Genomic DNA, 11,924 nt, shown 5'->3' on the forward strand with positions numbered 1-11,924 from the left:
TGCAAGGTAGTATCTTGTGGTAGTTTTGATTTGCATTTCTATAATAATCAGTGATGTTGAGCATTGTTTCAAGTGCTTTGTTGGCCATCTGTCTATCTTCCTTGTTGAAATGTCTATTCAGGTCTTTTCCCCATTTTTCCATTGGGTTGTTACCTTTTTTGCTGTTGAATTGTATAAGTTATTTTTATATTTTAGTGATTGGACCCTTTTCAATTGTATCATTTGAAACTATTTTCTCCCATTCTGTAAGTTGTCTTTTTTGTTTCCTTGTCTGTTTGATTAGGTCCCATTGGTTTATTTTTGCTTTTATTTCTGTTACTTTGGGAGACTGACCTGAGAAAGCATTTGTAAGGTTGATGTCAGAGAATGTTTTGCCTATGTTCTCTTCCAGGAGTTTGATGGTGTCTTGTCTTATATTTAGGTCTTTTAACCATTTTGAGTTTATTCTAGTTTCATTGATTTGCATGCAGCTGTCTAGGTTTCCCAGCAATTCTTGCTGAAAAGACTGTCTTTTTCCCATTTTATGTTCTTGCCTCTTTTGTCAAAGATTAATTGACCAAAGGTGTCTGAGTTTACTTCTGTGTTCTCTATATAATCTATGTATTTATATTTGCCTTTCCTGCCTGCAGTGCCTGGGCAAACACCACCATCCAAAGACCTCACACAACATTCAATTTTTTATGATGAAGAAGATATGAAAATAAACATTTATCAAGACATTCAGGAGTTCCTTGTTACTTGGAGGGTTAAGAATCCAGAGTTATTACTGTATCCATCCCTGGCCCAGGAAATTCTGCATGTTGTGGGCATGGTCAAAAAAAAAAAGAGACATCCAATATTCCTAACATATTCTGCATCACCTGAAGCTGGTCAGCATCACATACCTAGTGAGCGGCAATTCTATGGTTCCATTCCTACTCTCCTGATTTGTAATCCAGCACTCTGTCCTGACACCAGACTTGACGATATATCCCCATTCAGCCAGATTTCATCACCATCCATACTCTTTTGTTTCCACCTGGATAAATTCACCTGTAAAATTAGGCAACTAGACCTAATGACTCATTAGCACCTGATCAGTTCTAATATTCTGGGGCTTGCCATTTTTCATAGCTTATCTAGAAATGTACTAAACATATGGAGGAAAGTTCAACCTCACTAATAACCAAATAAATAACTTACCCATGTGTATTTTTAGTTTTGACATATAATCTGATAAACTCTGAGATCCAGGATTTAAGCTCTATGAGGGCAAAAATTCTTGTCTTTTTTTCCCTTTTTCCTTGTGCTATTCCAGATACTTACAACATCCTGGCACACCAATGATGCTCGGTAAGGACTGTCAAATAAATATATTTGATAAGAACTAGAAAATATTAGTACTGATAAAAGGCAGTATTTCTTTTTTTTTCTTTTTACAGCTGTACCTGCAGCATATAGAAGTTCCCGTGGCAGCTGAGGCCTATGCCACACCCACAGGAACTCGGGATCCAAGACACATCTAGGACCCAGTTGCAGCTCGTGGCAAAACCAGATCCTTAACCCAGTGAGTGAGGCCAGGGTTCAAACCCACATACCCACAGAGGCTATTTGGGTTCTTAACTCGCTGAGCCACAATGGGAACTCCAATATACTATTTCATAATTCTTATTCAACAGTGATGAGCATGTATTTTAAGTGGCTGGTTATCAATTCGCAGGACTGGAAATACAAACTGAGGTGCAGTAATGGATAAGTAAAAGGAGGGGATGTGGAGAGTAGAACTGAGGGTAATCATGTAATCATCATAAGAGGTTAAGACAAAGTCCCCCCAAGGCCAAATTCTGACCAAAGCAACTTATGGAGGATGGGTGAGACACAAAACTCAATGTGACTAAGAGGCACAATTTCTTTAGCTAACTTCTGCTACCACTTTTGGATTAAAACCCCTGGACCAGTGTTCCCATCACTGAACACAGAGTGTTCTCCCAAGAAGTTTTTGTAGAGCCCTCTTGATGTCCCTGTTCCGAAGGCTGTAGATGAAGGGGTTCAGCATTGGGGTGACCACAGTGTACATCACCGAAGCAACCATACCTCTCCAGGAAGATGACTCAGAGCTGAGATACACACCAAGACCTGTCCCATAGAACAAAGAAACCACGGATAGGTGAGACGCACAGGTAGAAAATGCCTTATATCTCCCATTAGCTGATGGGATTCTCAGGATTGAGAAGACAATTCGGGTATAGGAGCAAAGGATCCCTGAGAAGGGAACAATGCCAAGAAAGCCAGTCACCAGATATAGCAGGATGTAATTTACAAGTGTGTCTGAGCAGGCAAGTGTGAGGGCCTGAGCAAGTTCACAGTAAAAGTCTGGAATTACCCAGTTGGAACAGAAAGACAGCTGCAACATCAGCAGACTCTGAATCAGGGAGTATGACACACTGATGAACCAGGACACAAGAACCAGCAGACCACAGAGACGGGGGTTCATGATGACCATGTAGTGCAGGGGGTGACAGATGGCCACAAACCGGTCATATGCCATCAAAGTGAGGAGAAAAGTATCCATAACTCCAAAAACCATGAAAAAATACATCTGGGTGATGCAGCCCACATAGCTGATGGCTTTTCTCTGTGTCTGAATGTTCACCAGCATCTTTGGGATGGTGGTGGAAGTGAAACAGATGTCAGCCAAGGACAGATTGTAGAGGAAGAAGTACATGGGGGTATGGAGATGGGAGTCAGAGCTGATGGCCAGGATAATGAGCACGTTCCCAACCACGGTGACCACAAACATGGACAGAAACAGCCCAAATAAGATGGGTTGCTGCTCTGAGTCTTGAGACAGTCCCAGGAGTAAAAATTCTAAAACTCTTGTTTGATTTCCTGATTCCATGTTGCTGATGCCTCAGCTGGATGGCTGAGGAAGGGAAAGAACATGAAATCACCACTGAGTCTCTATTCCTTTAATTAGAGTGGGAAGGAATGGGAGTTTGGGGTTAGTAGATACAAACTATTAGGTTTAGAATGGATAAGCAATGTGGTCCTACTGTACAGCACAGAAAATTATGTCCAATCTCTTGGGATAGAACATGATGGAAGATAATATGAGAAAAAATGTGTGTATATACATACACACACACATATATATATGGGATGGATATATATATATATATATATATATATATATATATATATATAGAGAGAGAGAGAGAGAGAGAGAGAGAGAGAGAGAATCAATTTGCTATACAGCAGAAATTGGCACAACATTGTAAATCAACCATACTTTAATTTAAAAATAAAATACATTTTATGGGAGTATAGTTGACTTAGAAAGTTGTGTTAATTTCTGTTGTACAGCAAAGTAAATCAGTTATACAAACACATATATCCTTTCCTGTTCAGATTCTTTTCCCATATAGGTTCTTACACAGTATCAAGTAGATTTCCCTGTGCTATACATTAGGTCCTGATACCAATCTATTTCTTGATCTTATTGTATATGTCAATTCCAACCCCCTCTACTTTTTTAATTTCTTGAAGGTTTGGGTATCAAAGCCTTAACATGACAAAATTTAGGCACCCCACATTCTGTTACTTGTGATATGCAGCATTTCATAATGACATTTCAACCACTGTCCCTTGGCCTCTGGGACACTAATCCATCTTCTTTATCTCTGGCTTAGAATCATCAAATCTAATAAGTTTAGAGCAACTTGGGATCTTAGAGATAAAATGGTTCATACGCACCGTGACACAATTAAAATAGTGAGACAATGAAAAAAATCAAAGAAAAAATGATGGACATGAGGGAGAGAAATTATTGAGAATCCGTATTTTTCTGATGGACATAGCAGGAAGTCTGGATCATGTAGGATTTGTTTTTAGGTTCTCAGAATTCAAATCCACTGCAATAATTACTTCTTCAAGAAGTCCCACCTGGGGTTGTGGTGTTGCAGGGTTGCAGAAGCAGCTAAAGTATTATTCAAATGGGTAATTAAATGATGAATAATAACATTTATCTTAAGAAGCAGTTTTCTACACATAAGCAAATTTTGACCGTAGGACCAGAGGCTAAAAATCCAAAGTAGAGGATAGAGCCATTTGTCATTTACACTTCCCCCTTTATCTATGCACTATATATAACAGGTTCTATTCTGCTCCCAGTGTCTAGCGTTAGTGATCAATTCTGTTGAGCCATACTGGGAAGTAAAGAACAGATAAAGTAAGCTATCGTTGTAATACAGTGAATCAAATGCTACAATAAAGGCAGTCTGCAGAGTCGAGTAAAGAGAGGAGCTCCAAATCCAGCCTGGTGTGATGGTGTCTGGGAAGGATCCCTAGGAGAAGTGATACCTGGGCAAGGAGTTATGTAGCTGGATGATTGAATATGCACTTTTATGGTAGAAAAGAGATGAAGGGGAAAGGTTCATGAGTCAGAAGCAGCATGGGGCAGAGTGCTTTTAAGAAATTGCTGTGTCATGAAGTGGGAGATGGGAATGGTGAAGAGTGAGGTTGGAGAGGGGCAGGGACCACATTTCTGGGAACCGGGAAATGGAAAATGGATAAATGATGGGAACCATGGAGAGACAGCAACCACAGGAGTAACATGATCCATATCATAATTTTCCCTGGTGCATGGAATGAAAGATGAATTTAAGATGGGAAAAAACAAGGACAAAGGGAATGTGGTGAGGGATCCTCACATCTTAGAGTTGAAGGGACCGCATCACTTGTTTGGGGGAAGAGGAACAAAAGTAAAGAAAAAAGGTGAAGAAATGTTTCCAATCATGTCCCTGCTTAAGGTGAGGTCTGATACCCAAGTGGAATCAAGGGGAACTATGGAAAAAGTGACATGTGAGTTTCAATGTTTCCAGAATATTCCCAAAGAAAATGGTAGGGTGTCCAGAGGGAGCTGCATGTTGGACCTTCCTGTGCCCTTCACTTTCCCTCTCTTGTGTATCCTCTCCTGGTCTGGATGCAACTGCAGCCCTAGACACCAGAGAACATAGACCCTCTTCTCTTGAATGTCCCCAGTAAGAACCACGGATAAGAGTGCAGAGAAGGGCAAGGGTCCTTTTAGAGAAAGAGGAGATGTTCCAAAGCATATAAGGGTTACAGAGAAGATTTCAGAAGGGATTTGCCTAGGCTTCATTGTGACAGAGGCTCTAGAGTTCTTGGGCCAGAAGGAAAGAACAAGAAAGAGATCAAGACTTGATCTTTATCACTACCTGGGGGCATACATTTGTACACATTAGGTTGGTAATTGTATCGCTACTCACTGTGGTCTTGTGGAGTGCTATGATGTCAGAGCAAACTGAGGGTTTAGCTTCATCCTCCCTCTCCCCACAATTGCTATCAACCATCCAACCAAATAACATATAACTAAAGCGAAATCTCACTCTGCTGTACCGACTTCAAACAAGTGGTCTAGCCATTCACCTTCCCAAGAATTTAGTTTCAAGAACTCCTTCTCCATAGACATCATAGGGTTTCCTCTGCCTTGTGCTTAGTAATATTTAATGCCCTTTGCACTCAATCACCTCTTTTTCCTACTTCCCCATCACTTACTGGGCTATGCAGGCTTGCCATGTGGGCCTGCCACAGGGACCAACTCCCCTGAATCTTGTTCTCTCATGAGGGGTGGATGATGAAGAAAGAAGGTCTTCCCCACCAAAAAACATGGGTATGGAGCCATACATGTGATATAGGACCTGGTCGATTTCTCTTGGAGAAGGCATGAATGAGTACCTTGAGTCTGGCAACGTGGTGGCCATGGTGACTGACTATAGGTTGATGTGTTATAGGTTTTGTGGCCCTGGGGGCTGAATACCCGCTGAAGCTTATTAGACAAATTGAACAATAGATCTTCCATTCTTTAGTCAGTCTGACTCCTCAAGAGCAAGGACCACACACAAAGGGGGTCTTTCCCCTGCCAATTTCATATTCCTGGGAGACTTATAGAGGGGTCCACTTTGATGCCTTTCTTTTGGGTCCATTTCCTCTAAGAATCATTCTAGTCTCCCTTGGATCTCTTCTTAAGGACAAGTGGCAGCATTTCTGACTTGTAATTTCCTTATTAAGAAGATGCCAGAGGAGTTCCTATAGTGGCTTAGCAGTAACAAACCTGACTAGTATCCATCAGGATGCAGGTTCCATCCTTGGCCTCTCTCAGTGAGTTCAGCATCCAGTATTGCCATGAGCTGTGGTGTAGGTTGCAGATGCAGCTTGGATCTCATGTTGCTGTGGCTGCAGCTCCGATTGGATTCCTAGCCTGGGAACTTCCAAATGCCACGGGTGTAGCCCTAAAGGGAGAAGAAAAAAAAGATGGCAGAGTACCAAAGGATTCTAGGATTCACTAGAGTAATGGTTCTACAACTTGAGCCTGTGCCAAGATGGCCTTGAGGATTTGTTACCATGCAGATACTCAGTTCTACCCCAAGTTCCTATCTCAGTAGAGCTTGGTTTGGTTTTGAGAATTTGGAATTTTCCTGGTCTTCAAGAACATCCTTTGAGAACCATTACCCTCAAGGCAATGTTTCATAATTTTAGCTTTATCCCAACTATCATAAAGTGAATAGAAACGAAGAAAACTAAACAAACATAAGCACAAAATAAGATAATTGTGGATGTGTGTGTGTCTATGTAAAATCTGTGTATACATAAAGCAAAGGCTCTAGGAGTTTCCTCTGTGGCTCTGTGGGTTAATGACCTAATGTCGTCTCTGTAAGGATGCAGGTTTGATCCCTGGCCTCATTCAGTGTGTTAAGGAGCCAGCATTGCTTCAAGCTGCAGTATAGGTTGCAGGTGCAGCTCTGATATGTTGTTGCCCTGACTGTGGTGTCTGCCTCAGCTGCAGCTCCAATTCAATCCCTAACCCAGGACCTTCCACATGCCACAGGTTTGGCCTTTAAAAAAAAGAGAAAAAAAACCTAAGAAAAAGTTGGTTAAAAAAATTAAAGTGTAAACAGTGAAAAAAGACCCTATCAATTGAGAATCTTGTTAATATGTAGCTTCCCATCTTATACCAGACTATCTGGTCAACATCTCCAAGGGAAAAGTTTTGAGAATTTACTTTTAGAAGAAAATTACAATTTACTTTATATTTTGTTTATATTTTCATTGTATATGTAAGGTATACAATATTTATACTATACATTTTACATTGTATGTGTAACATCATATTCAAATCATAGATTTTATATTATTCATATAGTATATATAATATAAAATGTATATTATATTGTTATAATAATTACATCATAATTAATAATTTATATAATTCAAATTATAATTTGTATTAGTTATAATTATAATAATTTATATAATTTATATTATATATTTTACATTATATAGAGCATCTATGTATCTACATATTTTTATATTGTGTATATATATAACAAAATTTACCATTTTAATGATTTTTAATGTCTGTGGTTTTTCTTCTAACCCATTATTTTTGTTTTAATTTATCTTTTGGGTTTTTTATATTTATTTTTTATTAAAGTACAGTAGATTTACAATGTTGTGCTAATTTCTACTGTACACCAGAGTGATCTAGTCATACACACACACACACACACACACACACACTTTCTTTTTCTAATCTTCCATCATGGTCTATCCAGAGAGATTGGATACATTTCCCTGTGCTGTACAGTAGGATCTTATTGTGTATCCATACTAAATGTAATAGTTTGCACCTACTAACTTCAAGCTCCCAGTCCATCCCACTCCCTGGCCCTCCCCCTTGGCAACCACAAGTCTGTTCTCTATGTCTGTGAGTCTCATTTTAACCATTTTTAAGCATACAGTTCTATGACATTAAATACATTTCATAATATTGTGACCCCATTATTTCTATCCATTTCCAGAACATTTTCATCATCCAGACAGAAGTTCTCTATGCATTAAACAACTCACCATTCCTCTCTCTGCCAAGCCCCTGGAAACCTCTATTCTGCTTTTTCTCTCTCTGAATTTGCCTATTGTATGTACCTCATATAAATGGAATCATACAATATTTATGCTTTTTTGCCTAGCTTATCTCACTCAACAAAATGTTTTCAAGAGTCAGCCATGTTGCAACACCTATCAGAATTTCATTCCTTTTAAACGTTGAATAATATTCTATTGTATGTATATATCCTGTTTTGTTTATCCATTCATTATTGATTGACACCTGGGGTGTTTTTATCTTTTTGGTATTGTGTTCAATACCGTTATAAACACTGGGGTGCAGAAACCTGTTTGAATTGCTGGTTTCAATTCTTTGTGGCCTATACCTAGATGAGACTGATAAATCTTGAAAAATCCACCTTTAAAAGCAGACCAAGTGATTAGACATTGAGTAAACACTGTCCTAGGACACTGAAGAATAAATTCTGGGAAGTCCCAATGAGCACTATTCTGCATTTTGGTAATCCTTAGAGAAAACCGAGGAGGCAAAGCATCAGGATGTCATGTCAGTGGGTCTGTAAAATTTTGATAGGGGCTTTGCACTTAGGTGTGTCATTAATAATTAGTCAAATATTTCCTGAATGATTTAGGCAGAGAATTGTGTAAGATTCCAGCATTAAATGGTAAACAATGCAGACAGAATTCCACCATCAAATTAGAAAAGGTCACTGGCTAATACCTTGAGAGAGGAGCCGATGTGTTTTCCAAAGAACAATTGGAGGAGAAAGAACTCCCCTAGTAGATATCAGACAGTCACTTTTTTCTTTATTTAAATCACATTAAAATTCTAAACGTGAACAAAAAATACTTACAGTAGGCTTGAAAATGACAGAGGATATCTAAGAAGTGTATGCACTCCCATGCTAATTGCTGCCTTATGCATAATAGCTGAGATATGGAAACAACATAAGTGCCCAGGTTAATGGATAAGATGATAGATAGATGATAGATAGATAGATAGATAGATAGATGATAGATAACCAATAGATGATCGTAAATCAACTATACTTCAATAAAATATTTAAAATGAAAAAACAAAGATACACACAGGAATATTATTCAGCCATGAGGAAGAAGGAATCTTGCCATTTGCAACAACACGGGTGGACCTTAAGGACATCATGTTAAGTGAGATAAGTCAGAGAACAACAAACACTGTGTGGTACCACTTATAGTGGAATCTGAAAAAGCCAAACTAGAAAAACAGAAAGTAAAATGCTGAATAACCTGAGGCTGGAGGTGGGGCGACAGGACCCAAGTTTTATAAGGGTACAGATTTGCAACAAGTAATAAAGAAATCCCAGAGACTGAATGTACAGGCTAGTGAATATAGACAATAATCTTTCTCTGATTCAATGCCCTCAAAATGGCAGGTAATTGATTCCCATTGAGACTGGAATAAAGTCAAGCCCTATAGTCTTGGAGACAATTGCAGAGATACTGGCAAGGAGGGAATGCCGCTTCAGGAGAGACACAGGCAGGGCCATAATGTCCAGAAATATGGAGTGCCTTCTGCTTCAGTGATAGAAAAATAAGGACAGTGAAATTGAATGTTTGCCTTACAGAAGACATGAAACTTTACTACCTCTTTCTTCCTCTCGGTCTCCTCCTATGTCTTACCAATTTAAGAGTACTCAGGTGATTATTCCACATAGTCCCCTCAGTAAAACCATGGAGACTCTAATTGTGGCAGTTTTAAAACATGGCTCCCAAATTCTTTAGTATTACTCCAGTGAGCATGGAGTCCATATTCCCTGTCTTGAGTCAACCTGTAATATTAAGTATGAATAGTCTTTGAAAACACTTACTATATGTGAAAACTTCAGTTATGTTATCCAGCACCTTGAAATGTCAGATTCTTAGTTGTAAAATGGGGCCAATAATAATTAAAATTTTGCAGAATTTTTAATTTATTTTTTAACTTCTTAAAAGGATAATTTTAATATTTATTTTAAAAGACCAAATATATCAACTTTATGAAGATATCATTACCATTATTAATACTCAATTGTTTTAATTTTTTAAATGATTTTTATTTTTTCCATTATAGCTGGTTTACAATGTTCTATCAATTTTCTACTGTAGAACAAGGTGATCCGGTCACACATACATATATACATTCTTTTTCTTGCATTATCATGCTCCATCATAAGTGACTAGATATAGCTCCTAGAGCCATATGGCAAGATCTCATTGCTTATCCATTCAAAGACAATAGTTTACATCTATTAACCCCAAATTCCCAGTCTATCCCAGGTAATAACATACTAACTAATAGAGAAATGCAAATCAAAACTACAATGAAGTACCACCACACGCAGGTCAGAATGGCCATCATTAACAAGTCAACAAACAACGAATGCTGGAGAGGGTGTGGAGAAAATGGTACCCTCCTTCACTGTTGGTGAGAATGTAAGTTGGTACAACCACTATAGAAAACAGTATGGAAAAGAGAAAACTAAATATAGAACTACCATATGACCCAGAAATCCCACTCTTGGGCATATATCCAGACAAAACTTTCATTTAAAAAGATACATGCACCCCTATCTTCATTGTAGCACTATTCACAATAGCCAATACATGAAAACAACCTAAATGTCCATTGACAGATGAATGGATTCAGAAAACATGATATATATACACAATGGAATACTATTCAACAATAAAAAAAAGAAAAAATAATGCCATTGCAGCAACATGGATGGACTAAAGACTCTCCTACTAAGTGAAGTAAGTCAGAAAGAGAAAGACAAATACCTTAAGATATCACTTATATCTGGAATCTAATAAAAGGCACAAATGAACCTATCTACAGAAAAGAAACAAACTTACGGACTTGGAGAACAGACTTGTGGTTGCCATGGGAGAGGGGGAGGGAGTGAGATGGACTGCCAGTTTGGGGTTAGTAGATATAAATTATTTCATTCAGAGTGGATAAGCAATGAGACCCTCCTGTATAGCACCGGAAACTATATCTAATCACTTGTGATGGAACATGATGGAGGATAATGAGAGAAAGATACAGGATAGTGGGAAAAAGTATGCATATAAACTGGGTCACTTTGCTGTACAACTGAAATTGACAGAACATTGTAAATCAACTATAAGAGAAAAAATAAAAATCTTTGAAAAACAAAAAATTGAAAAAAGAAAATAACCAACAACTAACACCATGAGTAGAGTTGTAATATACATAAGATATTTAATGCATTTGTCTATATTGTCAAAGTGAAAATTGCACCTGGCAAAGTAAAAAGGCAAAAAAGTCTTTCTTTAAGACTACTGCAAAAGTGGGAGTTCCCATCATGGCACAGAGGAAACAAATCCAACTAGGAACCATGAGGTTGCAGGTTCAATCCCTGGCTTTGCTCCATGGATTAAGGATCTGGAGTTGCCATGAGCTGTGGTGTAGGTCACAGACACAGCTCAGATCTGGCATTGCTGTGGCTGTGGTGTATGCCAGCAGCTACAGCTCCAATGAGACCCATAGGAGCCTAGGAACCTCCATATGCCACAGGTGTGGCCCTAAAAAAAAAACACAAAAAAAGAGAGAGAGAGAGAGACAACTGCAAAAGTGGAGTTCCCCTTGTGGCTCAGAGGTAATGAACATGACTAGTATTCATGAGGAAGCAGGTTCAATCCTTGGCCTCGATCAGTGGGTTAAAGATCCAGCGGTGTAGGTCGCAGATGTGGCTTGCATCTGGCATTGCTGTGGCGATGCTGCAGTTCCAGCTTTGACCCCTAGCCTAGGAACTTCCATATGCCACAGGTGCAGCCTTAAAAAACTAAAAAGACTACTGAAAAATGGGAGAGAGACTGAACTCAACTCTATGAGAATAGAAAACCAGAGGGCCCAAGAGTTGTTTTGATGCTGGGTGAGAGAGCACGAAAGAAGGGAGGATGTTGGTGGGGAAAGGTGATCAATGGAATATGTCAAGCACATTAAGTTATTCCTCGGTTGGAAAGGTTTTTCTCTATGA

The 11,924-nt window shown here is 38.8% G+C and overlaps 1 protein-coding gene across 1 annotated transcript; it reads right to left on the reverse strand.

The window, feature by feature from the left end:
* Positions 1-1,945: 1,945 nt before the first annotated feature.
* On the reverse strand, positions 1,946-2,878 carry LOC100520543 (olfactory receptor 7C1-like). The gene has a single exon (XM_003123260.3). The coding sequence runs from the start codon at positions 2,876-2,878 to the stop codon at positions 1,946-1,948; it is 933 nt and encodes a 310-aa protein (XP_003123308.2).
* Positions 2,879-11,924: the final 9,046 nt, after the last annotated feature.

This window comes from Sus scrofa, chromosome 2 (assembly GCF_054392235.1).
Source record: "Sus scrofa isolate SSC_HxYL_T2T_F1_AM1 chromosome 2, Sscrofa_HxYL_maternal_Yorkshire_Landrace_v2.0, whole genome shotgun sequence".
Lineage (NCBI taxonomy): Eukaryota > Metazoa > Chordata > Mammalia > Artiodactyla > Suidae > Sus > Sus scrofa.